Genomic DNA, 15,835 nt, shown 5'->3' with positions numbered 1-15,835 from the left:
ATTACATTGTTATTACGGCGAGATAACAGAGACAGTAATAACGTTACCTGGAATTCCCCGAAGTGGAGGTAACAAGAGGCAGACGCGAGAGGCCCTGACCAGAAACTGACACGGCTAAAGTTAGCTGGCTGTTCACCAGCAAATTGCCTGCTAGCTACAACAGAAGCAGCACGTTAGCATACGGTCACCTGGCTGTGCCGCTCGTTTGTATCAAAACAGTCCCCCCCCCCCCCCCCATTCAAGTGCAGCAATAACTGGTTAGCATGTTGGTGCATCCCACGTCCCCATGCGGTCCCACCACCTGACACTTTACTCGAGATGAATGGTTTAGCTGTGGGGGCGAAAGCTGCTCGGTGATGTGCGCTCACGGTGACCGCTCGTCTCGAGCAGCTGGACCCATGAGCTGGACCCGTCTGCCGGTGTCACCCAGGCACAGTCAGACAAAACAACAGTTAATAAGACATATATGGTGACTGCCAATCAATGTCCGGGTCAGACATGCGTGTTTTTATTTGTAATAATGTATCACACTCAGACGGGGTTTTCCCAACCAGACTCACAGGGTGGCGCTGTGCGTCACTTCCATACCCGTGACCTCACCGAGTTGAAGGGCTGCAGTTCTACGTGTCCCCACACGGTGTCGCTCCTAAAAGCCTGTATTCAAAGGTTATAGAGAGTGTCAAGATAATGCCCTTTAACCCTGTAGTAAAACTTCTGCTACTGTTTTTTTCTAACTTTATTTTATAGTTGTTCATTGTCAACTAAGTTTTGGACAAATTAACATTTTCAATATTTCAATGGATACATCCTCAACAAAGTGCAGTTCATGATATGTTAAAGGAGATACAAGATTGGGAACATTTATATTGCCTCTCAACGGCTCAACTATGGAAAGCCAAACGTCCCATTAAACGGCTCTATTTCCTTACGATATATGTTTATAAATCTGCTTTTTGATGCGTCGTTAACGAAAAAAGCGCGGCTTTTACGCCGATCTATAGTGCGTAACGGCGGCCGTGAACTGACACAAATACATCTTAGCGAAAACGGAAGTACAATGGAGTGAAGCCTCTTGCGTCCAACTCGCAACAACAACCATGGCTGCCTCCTGCTCGTTGGTGTGTTGCGAAGAGGAGAGTGATTCCGACAAAGCTGTTATTGGTGACTGTCTCACACTTGTTGTTTGTCCAGTATTTGTTTTTAGAATAATCAAGTAATTAGAACGGTTGCAGTAAATGTTGAGTGGTGCTTCATTTTGTCTCTGTATTAAACACCCGTTTGTAATGCACACGTGGGTGCTAGCAATAGGGCTAGTTGTTTAGTGTTGTGCTTGCTGGAGTGGAGTTTGTTAAGTTTAATTCCTCGGTAGTGAGAACACAGTGAGAAAAAAACATTGTTCATAAAGTTGTTCTATCTTGTTAGTCGCAGCTTGCATCCATTAAACACTATGTTGACGTGTATACCATTCGGTATGTGTCTATGGTGGTGTGAAACCCAGGTATCGACACGGTCCTCGTTATGTTTCTCCTTCTCACAGTCCGCTTTTCCAACGGCATCGTCAAAAATGCCGACAAACTGGATTTCACGATGTACAAGAACGCAGACGAGAGTAACCCCAGGAAAAAGAGCAGGCGGATAATGGTGAGAAATACGACTGGCAGCTTCCATGTATTTGCACACTGTGACACACACACACACACACACTCTAAAGGGTGTGTGCATCGTTACGTTTCATGAACCGTGCTGCTCGCGCGTCTCCTCCGTGTCTAGGCTGTGGAATCAGACAGACTGTCCTACGTTGGAAATAACTTCGGCTCCTGCTCTTTGAAATGCAACAACCTCTGCAGGTAGGTCGACGCATTGTTCTTTATTTGTTGCGATCGTGGCGCAAGTTTCCACCGTGAAGAGAAGTAATACGTGTGCTGTTTGCTCATCTGTGCAGATATTATGTGGGAGTGCTAAACAGGCAGACCATGCAAATGGAGGTGCATGCGGCTCAGCTGTTCAACATGCAGCCCGTCATACGAGGAGAGGAGACGGAGGAACCGAAAGCCCAGGACACGAACCAGACCTACAGAGACAAGGTGCTGGGATGTGTCCAGCTCTTCTTACATTTAGTCTCGGAAGAAGAATGAACTCTAACGTCTCAATCTTGTTTTTCCTCTCAAGGTGGATTCTTTGATTGAGGCGTTCGGCACCAACAAACAGAAGAGAGCTCTGAGCTCCCGCAGGCTGAATCAGGTGGGCAGTGATACCCTGCATCAAGCGGTGACCAAGGCCGCCAACACCGTGATCCACCAGAAGGGTCTGGAAGGTAAGCTCCGTGGAAGTTAGTGATCTATAAATCAACTACCGGTCACCTGAGGGCCCACCTCAAAGAAAGGTTGGGATAAATATTGGCGAGAAAATGGTTACGTTAAATAAGTTTAACTTAAATACCTAGCTCCACAAAGTCTTCTTCTGTTCTATCAACCTGATTATCATCATTTTGTTCATCTCTTTTTTTTTCTTTCTTCTTTCTCTTCCCTCAGCTCTCCAACAGGAAGTTGCTGAAACAGAGGCCCAGGGAGACCTGGCTCTCCACCTGCCCCCCTGCAATGCAACCGCTGACAGACCTGAGAACGTCTACTTATTTGATGACCGTATCCTTCATTTTCCTCTTGTGTGTGTGTGTGTGTGTATGTGTGTGTGTGTGTCAACGTGGGCGCGCAAGAACTGCAGATGGGCGGAAAAGATAACGTAGTGTGAGCGAAACCTTTTTTTTTCTTCCTTAATTGATACCCGCAGTCCTGAGTCCAGTGGAGTTTGGGGCTTTGGAGCAGGCTGGCTCCAAGATGGCGGCACTCACCTCTGAGGAGTTGCAGAAGATGCGAGACGGAGGGTAGGGTGACGAAGGGCTCCCGCTTGCTGAGACATTTCATGTGTTTCCTTGCGTTCTGATGTTGTCTGCACTTTTTGCCCTTTCAGGTCCTTGTGTGTGGTGAAGCACCTGGAGAACATGCCGACCGTGGGTGAAGCCAGAGACAGAGGGTCACGCCTCGCCTTTTACCTGTCGATGCTCCTCAAGCTGGCGCGGCAGAAGAAAGTCCACCACAAGTGTGAGTTGTGTTTTTTCTTTTTGCCTTCATCACGCGCGTGTGTCAAAGGTGTTCCCAGACATGTCTCTGGACCGGCAGGCTAACTGTGGTTTATGTTTCCACCAACAGTTGGGCAGGAGGAAGGCTGCCCTCGCATCATTCAGACCAAACTGCTCAAAACGTTCACCGTGGAGACTTTCAACAACGGCAGGTAGGACGGCACTTTAATCATCTAGTGAAGTATCTGCACCGTTTCTACACCAAGCGGCAACCTCCGGTGCCGACTATGAAAAGAAACCCTTGAATGGCCACTTGAGGCCCGGCTCCAATTGGGAGGCAACCCCCTTAGAAGGGCTGGTCAGTAATCGCTGGTTAATAAATGGATATTATATCCATATTGTGACATGAGACTAGATATTGTCTGAGACTTTAGAATATCGTTATGTCTGTTCCTGGTTTTAACGGCTGCATCACGGTGAAGTGATGCCATTTAACTGAACTTACCAGACCGCTCAAGCTGTTCTATTGGTTTCCTTTACCCACTTCATCTTTATATCCACATTACTGATGATGACTTATCAAAAATCTCATTGTGTAAATATTTAATATATAACCCTACAATATCGTCTCAATATTGATATTAAAGTATTTGGTAAAAAATATTAGATTTTCCTCACATGACCCAGCCCTGCCCAATAGACCCCCGTGTTAAAATGCCCAAATGTAGAGCGGACTTTGCATGTTTACAGCCTGGTATAAGTGTGACGTCACAGAGACCACGTCCATATTTTGTACAGTCTGTATTCTACACCAGATGCATTTATCAGAACAGAGCATGTAGGTCTTACAAATAGAATTGTTGTTGCACAGATTTCGTTGAGAAAAACATTTCCTTTTTTCCTCCTCACCTTCTTCTTCAGGGTCCAGAACCTAGTGTCGTCATCGATGCGTGCCAAGTTAGCGGCGTACTCCCTGGCCCTGCTGCTGCATATGAGTCACATGACCGGCGACCTCACGTTACTGCACCGCGACCTGGGAATCACTGAGTCCAGGTATGAATAGAAGGCATTTGTATATGGAAACTGTATTATGTGTCGTGTCTCAATGGGGGGGGGGGGGGGGGGGGTTCTGCAGTTTGCGACACACAGCCTCTTTCCTGTTTACGGAAATGTGAATGTTAGTGGTATATTTATCTTTACTGACAAATAAACAGTTTAGAATTAAGGGCAAGAACCGGAATATTTAGTGCATGTAAACGTAGTGTGTTTCAGTATGTGTCACAAGTGCATTAAATGAAATAATTAAGAGCACTTAGTATTACTAACTCATCTTCATATATTGATGTAAATATCCTTTTTTTTTCTCCCTTCGTTCTGCATATGGCTAACCATCACATATGGAGCTGTGAATTGCATAATTCTTGTTGCATACAAATGATCATCACGGCACATAAAACACCGTCAATGCGAGGTCCATTAAAGAACTCTGCATTCAGTAACGGGTGGCTTTGTGTCTCCCTACAGGATGACTGAAGTAGCTAAGTCGATGGGACTGACTCTAATTAAACTGGCCCGGGGGAAGGCCGACAAGGCTGAGCCGCGGGACACAAACCGGCAGGCCTCTCTGGTTCTGCCTCTGATCAAATACGATCCGTTCACTGAGAGGCGGAAACGTAAGAAAATGCTCTGAGGGTCACGATAAGAACCCAGAGTAGGGAAGGAGGACTGAAACAATTGGAAATGCCACAGACAAGAACTGTTTATTAATGCGTTTTGTAGACAAATAAAGTGGTGAACTTTGAGTTGTACATGATGTCGCTACTTATTGCTTACTGTGCAAGATACAAAAAGAGCGGACACATTCGAGATGACGGAGAACATCTGGTGTCGACGGTAAAAACATAAGAGGCACATTTGAAGAAAGCACACCTAATATCCGTTTCCGTCTATAACTGGCTATCACCAGATGAGTGTGTGTGGTTGCACAAGACTCACCAGGATATGGCCGTGCATGCAGAAGTGTGGCGTTTTTTTTTCACACTATGAACACTCCCTCCCTTAGCTACAATCATTGAATAAAATAAACAGAAATCCAACAAGGCACAGCTTTTGTTTTGTAGCATGGTTGGAGCTGACATCTCTGAAGCCCGAGACTCCTCGGATTTATAAAAATGTGCTCGTCCCAACCAGCGAGTCTCAGAAGCAAACTTGACGGAACCAACGAAGTCTACAGCAGGTCTGCACATGATTATGAATATGTGAACGTAGAAAGCAGTATGGAAAACGGTGGTTTAAGATGTAGGGTGACGACGATGCTTTGAACTCCAGCTCCACTTCATTAGCCAACATTTTGTTGAGTGCACCGGCCATTTGATCATAAAGTTACGAAAGTCTGGTTTCAGATTTACAAAAGGTTGTGGCACCCTAAAGTACTGGAAGGGGGGAGGCCCCTTCAGTGGTTAGACTGGGAGCAGTTACTAGACCTCTAACAAGAGGGCATCATTTTGGAAGGTCTTCTCCGAGGAGGAAGGTCAGAGCGCTCCAAATGTTCTGTATATATACACACACACACACACACACACACACACCAGTTCAGAAGTGAGAAGACGCTGGCCTCTTGTCAGTCCTAGTGGTTTCTGAGTGCTCGCCAGCGTTCACAGGATGGAGCAGAACATGCTGCCGCTGTGGCAACTACTCTCCACAGTGGCACTGATCCGGGTCGTCATGGACATTCCCAGTCTGGAGGGGTACTGGGACGAGGACAGGCCAGACGGGGAGCTGGCCAGCGGACGAGCTGGAGGGTTTTCCAGAACCCAGGGAGGAGCAAATGTACCGCTACATAGAGCAAAGAGGTAAAGTAAGAGGTAAATACCAGCTTTTCAGGCAGAACATTCATACAATAATCAGGAGCAGTGCAGATGTTAATCCTGCAAAAAGTGAGGTTTTTTTGGGGGGCAGCAGAAACACTGACTCATCACCTTTTTTAAAATGATATGGTGAGACTGAGGGTGCTGGACAAAAAGGAACATTGTGGAGCATTTAGGGATCAATTGACAGCAATGGAATATGATATAAGAGTTTTCTTTAGTGTATAACACCTGAAAATTAGAATCTGTAGTTTTTCCCCTAGCTTAGAATGAGCTACAAACGAGTGGTCATCACAGAGCCGGCCGCCATGTTTCTACAGTAGCCCGGAGCGGACAAACCCAACACTGGCTCCAAGACGGCACCATTCACGCTTTGGCACACTGGAGACGTTTTAGTTGGTTTCAATCTGCCACCTCACCGCTAGATGTCACCAAATCCTCCACACTACACCTTTACTATTGTTCTGAATCTGCTCTTTTGATTGACAGACTATGATTTTAACAGGGCAAACATTTCCAGAAGAATTAACCATTCAGACAAAGGCTGTGTAAAAAATGTATTACTTAACTATAGCATTTATCGTCTTAAAGCTGTTTGTCTTTCCAAAATTATAACACATTGCTTGATTTGAAGTCAAACCCTAAATGTCCCCCAGGACCCCCGAACCTAATATCTTTTATTATCTTGAGAAATACATGATTTAATGATTGCTGATACTGACCAAAACGCACGCAAACCTGTGACTAAGGGCAGTACTGGTCTTACTGGTGCTTCCTGTGTCTGTCTGTCATTATTTTGGGCTGAAAACAGCTGTCTTCTGCAGCTCGGAAAATGACCCTATGAGAGCGGCGAGTGAGACTCGTTATAAAGCCGAGGAGAGCTGCAGATACAGGTGACAATTGTCATCACTGTGAGCCACTAAGATAAATGTGTGGACAGGAGAAGAAAAGGGGAGATGAGAGAAGACCGTAAAGCCACGGAGGGTCTGAATCTCTCTGGCTTTTTCTTCTTCTTTTTTTTTTTGTCAGTTGCTTAGTTACCTGTTATTATGCCTTAGAACACTGTTGTTGCGCAACACACAGCTCTCATTGCCAGGATCCATATGTAGCAGCGGCCTTTTGTTTCCCGGGTGGCCCTGGAACAAGAGATTGTCATGGACGACACCTTTCACCGGCCCGAGCACAGCAACGCCACAGCCCTGAGCTGGCTGGACACGGTTGCGCAATACCTAAAGAAAAGAATTGAGAAAACATAAGACTGTACGTACTGCAGGTGATGTGTGTTTTGTCATTACGGCGCTGTGTACAGTGTTAACTGTTTGAGCCTCAGGTTGATCTCACCTTGATGTCGGCGCTGCCAGACACCTGGATCCCGTATCCACGGTTCCCGACGACGTCATTCTCCACAATCTGCCCGTTACCGCAGAAACTGACACCGTGGCCGCTGTTTTTATAGACGCCGTTGCCGCGGAGCTCCGCTCGGCAGTCTTTCTCCACCGTGACGCCACCGCGGCCGTTTTGGAGAATGCAGTTCGTCACCAGCCGGGTCAGCTGGCTGCTCTGCAGCACGGCGACGCCGGTGCCGCGGTTGCTGTTAATGAGATTGGCGAAAACATTGAGGGGCTCGCTGCTCTTCACGTACAGACCGACCGCTACGGAGAGAGAGACGGAAAGATGGAGGGACCGTTAGAGAGGGGAAGTGAACAGCACTTCTATTGCTCTACGGGTCGGTCAGTACCTCCATTGTAGCTCATGCAGTTGCTCTCCACCAGGGCCACGCTGATGGAGCGGCGGGCAGAGTGGCGCTCGTCCTCGCTGTCCAGATCGCTCTCCCATGCAAACAGTTCCCCCTCTTCATTCAGGTTCTCCTGCTCTTCTCTCCCTTCTCCCTCCACCCCTCTTCTTTCCCCGCTGCCCGCCTCTCCGCCCTCCTGTCCTGGCCAGTTCCCCTCCCTGGCCTCCATGTTCTCTGGGTCTTTCCTGCAGAACACCGCCAGCCCGTACATACAGTTGTGGGTGATGTAGTTCCCCAGGAGCTGTGGGAGGCTGGATGACATCACCCACACACCGCAGCCTTTGTTACCTGAGGAAACAAGACGGAGAAATGAAGTGCCACGGTCGGTAGAGATCAAAGGTGAGCCGTTGTGTGAAGACAAATGTACGACGCTGCCGTCATCAGGCTGAAATTACACACAGTAGACGTGATTTCCCTCAATAAGTCCGCGGCCTCTCTCCCCCACCACGACGCCGTCAGAGTAGCCGTAACAGATGTGGTTGTTCCTCAGGACGGGGTCACCACCTCTGCGGATGTCCACACCCCCCCACTGGTTCTCTTTGATCACATTCTCTGCAATTAAAAAATGTATTTATATGTAAGAAAACCTTCTATAGGTGGTGCAAAATGAAGACTTTAGTGGAAACGTCATCACCTGTTATCATCCCTCTGCCATTCTCGTTTATAGCGATCCCCGCCGCCTGGCCCTGGAAGATGTGATTCCCACTGAGAGAGAGAGGGAGGGAGGGGAGAAAACGAGACATTATGTAGCAGTCTATTTATGTCAACTACTGCACCCATAGAATCACCACACGTTCACTGTTAAATGCTCGGCCATGTATAGCAGCAAAATCTATACCGTTGCGCTGCAGCAGTCAGTGGTCGTGAAATGATCAAGACGTACAACACAAGCTTTACATTTGAATTAAGGAGTAGTATGAACACGATAACGTCCAAGCGATGGGGAAAGCAGGGGCTTCACATTCCTGTATTTAGATTCCACACCTACCTGACCACAGGGTTCCCGCTGAAGAGAATGTACACGCCCGCTTCCTTGTTGTTATAGATCAGGTTGCTTCGAATTGAACCTTTTCCGTTGCCAAGGACAACAACCCCCGAACGCAGGCCGCTGTGTATTTTGTTGCACTGTGGAATGAAAGGCAGAATGATTATGAAAACTAAGAGCAGTTCCGAAAAGACCTCAAAAGAATCCGTAAGTCTGTAGAACCAAGTCTGGTGCGGTGGTAGTTTGACGAAATAATCATATCCATGAGAGGTCGTCTTAACGCTCCGGGGAGAAGCTAATGAGTGGACCTTATTTTGTCAAATGTGGGTTTTGTTCCCTTCTCACTCGGCCGCCATAGAAAGTGGAGCAGCAATTACCACAATGATGGGGTTGGCCCCTTTTCGGATGTCCAGCCCCGCCTCCCCATTCGAGTGGATGTTGTTTTCGGCGATGAGGCCCTGAGAGGAGAGGCGCAGGAACACGCCCGACGCCCGGCACTCGCACACCTCGTTCCTCAGCATCACCACCTGAAGGAGGTGAGAGAGGAGATCAAGTATCACTCGGAACTGGAAACCGCCCGCTTAATTAATAATGATCCGAGCTGCTTCCTTAACTGGATACATGGACTCAAAAGGTAAAAGTCATTGATCAAGTGAGACTTAAAACGTGTTCAGATACAATCAAGAGACACTCCGTAGGTCTGAAGAACGTTCTTACTGTGGCGTTCTGGATGCAGCGGACGGCATAGTTCAGCCCACGGAAAACATTGCCTTCCAGCCGAGCCTGACCGTAGTTAGACAAATGCACGCCGCCCTTCCCCTCCCGGAAGAGGCAGCGTCTGAGGATACAGCCGAGGATGGAGGCCGCCAACATCTGAGCCTCCGGGTCCCTGTCGAGTTCCTGCTGAAGGGTGAGGGGCACGGGGGTCACAGACGGCGGATCCGGGGAGGAGGCCAGCGGCAGGGAGCCATCTGGTCGGGGCTTGAGCAAATGGGAAAGGCCATGGTGGTCACAGGGGATTTTGTAATCCAATATAAGTGGGTTTTTGCTGTGGTTGGGTCCTCCTGCATCCCGGTTCTCCTCCTCTCCCTCGCTGCGGTCGCCATCACTCCAACCATCTTCGATCACTGTGCCCTGACACACTGCATCCACCCCAGTCCTCCTCTGCCAGTCTTCGATGCTCACATGCTCCTTTTTTACATTAGCACTGGGAGTTTGATGCCCGCCAGCGGAGCCAGTCAGAGGGCCTCTGGGAGGGCTATTGATCCCGGACGCGCCGCATGACGGGAGCGTCCTGGCCAGAGCGGCCAAGTGTTTACAAGCCCAGTTCCTTTCCGACACCGGGGGACCCTCGATGGTCACAGAGGCCGTGTCACTTCCCGAGAAGTCACAGCTGTCCAGCAGACTGAGAACGACGCCCAGCAAGTGGGCAGAGCTGCCTTGTGAGAAGGAGCAGAAGCGAGCCTGGCAGGTTCCCGGGCCGCGGATTTGCAACTGAGCCCCCTCAAAGTTGCAGTTATCCAGTTGGACGTGACCCCATGACGTCTAGAGGGAGAGAAAGGTGACTGGAGTGAGACAGATTCAGCAAGAAAGAAACGTGTGAGGTGAGCAGACTCGATTATTCGGAACACATTCTGTATAGTAAAAAAAAAAACACCACGACAAGCTGCTACTTCACCTTGTAGACCACGGTGGAGAACCAGGGTGGCATGAAGACCAGATTACACAGCCGGGCAGTAGGGCACTGCTGCTCCATACACACCAGGAGGGCCACCTCGCCCAGCCGACCCAGCCCAACCAGCTCCACGGGCACCTTCAGTGCCACTTCAGCCTGCTCCTCATACACCCCTGGGTGGAGAACCACACGGTCATACGGCCCCACCACCCCGAGGGCCCCGCGTAGGGTCTCAAACTCGCATCCGGGCCCCACGTGCCAAACCCTACGGTCCTTTCGACGACGGAAAAAGAGGAGGCAGGCGGAGGACTGGAGCTCCGGTCCATTTTGAGTCCAGGTGCGGGTGCACAGGGCGTGCTGCTTCAGGGCTTCCCTCCAAGACGGGGGCTCCTGGTGGGGCTGACTGGGCCAGTTGGGGTGTCGGCACTCGGGGCAGCCTAAGCAGAGTTGTCTCCAGCGGGTGTTGTCCAGTGAGAGGATGAGCTCCCGCCAGGCACGGCACACCTGGCAGCAGCGGCCCAGGTCAGGGAGCGGAAGGTAGGCCAAGATAACCCGCCACAGCTCCACGGGGAGGCTGCCCACCTCCATGGCAGCAGAGACACCGCGACGGGAGGGGCCTGGAAACACTCACACGCACGTGCAGTTAAGGCAACAGAAACCGCGAGCGCCACCCGTTACACAATAACAATAAACAATTGAGCTCGTTAATGGCCACACAGATGAGCTGCCGATCCACTTCTACAGTGGCCAGCTAGTATTGTAACTAGCTAAACTGTGTTACATTAGCAGGAATAAGCACGTAGCGAACCAGACGTGATGGAAATGACGCCGTGAATTCTGTAATGTTAACGTTGTTTTTAATTGAACGTCTCGTGACTAAGTCTTCCACGTATGCCTGCGACATTAGCCTGCGTTTAAAATGTGCTACGATAAATGACGGTTGGCTTGCTAGGTAAGTTAATATTTACCTAGTTATTGCCAAACCGCGCGGAACTGATGTTCGCCACAGCATCAACTAACACAGCAAAACATCGCTTCCGTCAAAAAACACATCTTTTACCTTTTACCAGATGGCCATAGTTAGACGAATCAACACATGTCTGTTGAATATTCAGTGCAGCTGTTTTTCCAGCGTTGACGTTGCACGTCTGTCCTCACTGCTTCCAGAGTTCATAACAATCCGCGATGCGTGCAGATGTGCCATCGATAGGGAGCTCAGACGATTGCTTCCAGTTTACGGCAAGAGCCCGTGAAACATACAAGAGGGCTGGCTCCATCTTCCGCTTCCCAAAAGTGGGCGTTAACCTTATGGAAGGAGGCTGCTGTTAACATCGTCATTAAACCCCATGTGAGACAGATGAACTGTCTCTGTTGTGTGTACTTAAAGCTGATGCTGCGGAGGATAGGTGGCGCTTTAGTCCTTTGCCCCTCGCATCTCTAAATGTCCCCATGCTTTTTATGTCTTATGAATAGTTAAATCCTCAACTCAGCTCACTAGTTGGAAAGAATAAACCATAAGATGTGTCTGCCCGGTCACTGACACACAGGCCTACTTCACTGTAATATTAAAAGTGCTGTCATTACATTATAACACCAAGAGTCCCAATTATGTGCTGTTTTACCCCCATTCAGAGTTTTTGCTTTCCTTGAAATTGTAAGCAAATAGATTTGAATAAGAAATACAATTTTAAACAACAAGCAATGAAAATAATTTTGTCACAAGTTTCCCCATTAACACACTAAATATATATTCATCAATTTGTTTTTCTGATTCTTAAATAATCACCATCATCAAAACCCTAGACGGGCTTCAGGAAACATCCGCTGCGGTTGATTTGGAGTGTGATTCCTCCGCCTTCTCTTCCAGGAGGGCTTTGGCAAGGCTCCGGAGGATGCAGTAATTCAGCTGGTAGTCGCTTTCACAACCCAGTGGTGTCCAATGACCGGACCCAGCTTCAAAGTAGATTTTTATTTTTTACTTGCAGCTGTAGCCCAAATGTGTGACTTTGCTGAACTTCTTCTGACTGGATTTTGACAGTTTTATTTCAACTTCTACCTCAATATGACCATAATATTCATCAGGCAGTGGTTTTACAGCTACTGTGTAATGAACAGAGCAGTAAGACGAAAGTTAAGTTACTTGAGATTGTATTCTGGCAAGAAGCTGCGTCCCATTTGAACAGAGAAGTGAGGTGAACTCGAGCGTGACGTCGTTCCCAACTACAAATCCTGAGTTCTGAGGTGAATGGAATGAGTCAGCAACAGGCAGGTGGAAAAACAATAGGCCGGGAAAACATGCAATAAAATAAAGCAGACCTAGATTAAGAGCTGTCTGACGGTGTGACATTTCAAAGGGTCATTTGGCGCCTGGCTTTCAAAACCATGTCTTCAATTTAAAATTGTTTATTGCATCAAATCATAACAATAGTATGTAAGTATTACAGACGCCCAACTTTCCCCCCCATGAACACTCGCTGGGGCAAGCAGTTTTATATTTCTTTTAATATCCTCCTTTATCCAACTATCCCATTCTAAGGGTTGATTTATTCTTTTCAGTATTGCCTGGGTATGTTCCCTCTTTGTCCCCAGAGGAAACGTCAGAGAAACACGGACTGGGTTTTTCTAAAGGTCGATGTTGACGAGGCTCAGGTTTCCGAAATGATGCACATTTACAAATCTCCATGTAGTCAGTAACTGAACACGTTAATGTGTTTTTACCAGGATTCAACCTCAGAGCAGAGCACTGACGGAATGACTTTATGATTCAATCTATTTCTGTCAATGATATCAAACAGATAGAAATAATAGAAATGTTCGAATTCAGTTGAGTTTTTTATTTTGAATAAGATAGAATTTAATTTTAATTTCAGAGTTTGATCAAAGATTACAACAGAAGAAAAACAAAAAACAATCAAATAAAGATGTTAATACGTATGAACAATAGAATAACAATTATGAAGTGTAAAATAATGCGGATACCAGTGCAGAATAGAATAGCAATAATAGTGAGGTAAATAAATGCACTTAACAAAAGCCACCAAAAAGAAAGAGTTCCATGGTGTGCAATGTATGTCCAGGAGGTGGCGATGTCCTCCCACTGACAATTGAATCGGACGCTGCTTTTTTGAAGACATAGGCGTACACAACTTTTATTATTAAATATATCTACTGTATATAATCTCTACTGTAGAAAACCTACAAAGCAGGATGATAAGTAAAACAACAAGGCTAGAGTTCTACTCTACATGTGAATCTGATTCTGTCTTGCCGTCTGCAAATACACCAATAAACTATTTATATTGTCCATTTACTTTATTTGCATGTCTCTTCCAGGAGGGCTTATGTATTTCAAATGCGTTACATTTGAAACTAGAAAATGCATTTCCTGCTGAAAATGCGTTGGAATGCTGAAAGCTGAAATGAATTGCAAAAACATTGCTGAAAATAGATATCCAATTCAAACAAAAATTAGAAATAGAAATATGAAGAGACATAGCACACGTGTCCTTAACGAGCTGAACATTTTGATATTTGAACGGTTTCTGTAGCTTAAAATATGACTGAGCAGAAGCCTTTGAAAAAACGTACGAAAGAAATATAATATAAGGAAGAACAAAGAAACAGGATAACAATAATAAAATACTGTCATAAAAACGAATATAGTATTTAAATATGCATACATAATATGTAAATATTAAACAATTAATTATATATAGACGTGACTGAAAACAAAATGGACGTGAAAGATTCCATCGTTGCTAGGTTAAATCTCAGTGCATCATTCATATACGATGATCATTTAAACATAAACAACGCCTCAGATGGTCAAGAAACAGTGTTTTCTCAACTTTCTCGACGATTTGTTGCAAAGTTTCACTTCTACAGATGATTTGATACATCCCGAGAACAACTACAGACTCACAGAGACTGAAAGAAGAAACACAACTGACTTCCACTATGGAAAACGTAAGATTTAAACACTTTGAGTGGTTTTTATGTGTTTTAGTGTCGAGACGTTTAAAACGTTAGCTAAGATAACGTTTAGCTAGCTTAAAAGATAAGTTTTAAGCTAGCTAAACTTCGATCGGCTCTGCCATGAACACTCCCTCACTGAAACAAAAAACTAATAAAACTAATTCATATTATCATAAATATGATTCATATTATCATTATAAACATTGTAGAAGATGCTGTTTTTTACTGTAATGATACACACTGGCTAATGGATCAGGTAGACTACAGTACTGTACTGACTCAGTTCATCTAGTCATTATAAATACATTCAAATCACTGCCTGACTTACTATAATGTTTTATCATATTATTATATGTCTTTTATCAAATAATTATTATCACAAATTCATATCAACCAGCTCCAAGCGAACACATTTATATTGGATGTTTAAATATAGCCTATTAAAAGTAGGCTCTCAACTATAAAGTACTTGAACTTTTATATTTTTAATATATTATAATTATATTTTTCTACAGTATGGAAATACTAGATATATATATAAGGAGGGTCCTGCTTTGTTATCAGACCTCGAGGTTCTGTCTTTGAGGAGGTTTTAACTCCTTCACTCTTTCAGTTTTATGAGAACATGCTAAATATTCCTGTAATCATGTTAATCAGGCTACTAGCAAATCTGAAACCAGCTCAAATAAAGCACAGAAATCCACACTGTGTAAGAGTGTGAGGATCAGGGGTCAATAGGGGGAGTAGCTCATTGTAGCCCTGGGGCCTCCTGCTAACTTAATCTGGCCTCCATGAACTCTTTCAAGGGTTGAATTGACTGAGCTTTCTTTTTTATGATGATTTTAATGTAAAGTGTCTTTGACAATCATGAAAAGCGCTCAATAAATAAAATGTATTATTGTTATTATTATTAAATAAGTCACAATGTAAATACTCCAGAGAGTATTAGACAGGTTTTAGTTTGACATCCTCTAATGTGTTGCTCACCAGGTGCAGACTTTGACCCGCAAGCGCCGGCGCTCTGCTGCTACTGGAGACCCTCCCCAGAAGAGGAGAAGGAGCTCCGTGGCCCGTCCTGCAGACTCTCCTGTCTCTTTGTGTTTTCTCCCAAAGCCTCGGGCCACCATCCTGCCTGCAGACCTGCCGGTTGCCTCCAGCGTGGCCCCCGGCCTCCGGCCCACCTCGACTCCACTGCACCACGAAGGCCCTCTGATCCACAACCACTCTGAGGAAGAGTACCAACAACTCTACCACCAAGTTGTGGACGATATGCTAAGGTGTGTTGTGTCAAAAATCTATCTGATGATTATCACATTTTCTAATTACTTTAGTTTTTCACTCAATTTATTCCATGTATCAACTTTTTAACCTCATTATGACTCTCCTCACAGGTTCAAGAACGTCCGTCTGAAAAAAAACAGCATAAAACTGGGACGTCTCATCAAGCAGAAGCTCTGGGAGA

General features: G+C 46.1%; 2 protein-coding genes across 2 annotated transcripts; one reads left to right on the top strand and one right to left on the bottom strand.

Annotated features, from left to right (window-relative positions):
• The first annotated feature begins 1,076 nt into the window (after positions 1 to 1,076).
• polr1e (RNA polymerase I subunit E) lies at positions 1,077 to 5,640 on the top strand. Its single transcript, XM_079159034.1, has 11 exons — positions 1,077 to 1,161; positions 1,538 to 1,641; positions 1,771 to 1,847; positions 1,943 to 2,084; positions 2,170 to 2,314; positions 2,532 to 2,642; positions 2,788 to 2,881; positions 2,968 to 3,098; positions 3,207 to 3,288; positions 3,998 to 4,129; positions 4,601 to 5,640. Exons 1-11 carry the CDS (start codon positions 1,098 to 1,100, stop codon positions 4,764 to 4,766), a joined length of 1,248 nt encoding a protein of 415 aa, XP_079015160.1. The 5' UTR covers positions 1,077 to 1,097; the 3' UTR covers positions 4,767 to 5,640.
• A 90-nt stretch (positions 5,641 to 5,730) lies between these two features.
• fbxo10 (F-box protein 10) lies at positions 5,731 to 11,603 on the bottom strand (the record flags this gene model as incomplete). The annotated part of the gene is made up of 11 exons (XM_079159030.1): positions 11,459 to 11,603; positions 10,402 to 11,015; positions 9,441 to 10,268; positions 9,101 to 9,250; positions 8,727 to 8,863; positions 8,373 to 8,443; positions 8,138 to 8,290; positions 7,682 to 8,026; positions 7,285 to 7,595; positions 6,985 to 7,172; positions 5,731 to 5,911 (listed from the first exon to the last, which is right to left on the bottom strand). Exons 2-11 carry the CDS (start codon positions 10,984 to 10,986, stop codon positions 5,731 to 5,733), a joined length of 2,949 nt encoding a protein of 982 aa, XP_079015156.1. The 5' UTR covers positions 10,987 to 11,015; positions 11,459 to 11,603.
• Positions 11,604 to 15,835: the final 4,232 nt, after the last annotated feature.

This window comes from Pholis gunnellus, assembly GCF_910591455.1.
Source record: "Pholis gunnellus genome assembly, chromosome: 5".
Classification (NCBI taxonomy): domain Eukaryota; kingdom Metazoa; phylum Chordata; class Actinopteri; order Perciformes; family Pholidae; genus Pholis; species Pholis gunnellus.
The sequence above is the reverse complement of the archived record's forward strand: the minus strand, read 5'-3'. Positions and strand labels throughout refer to the sequence as shown.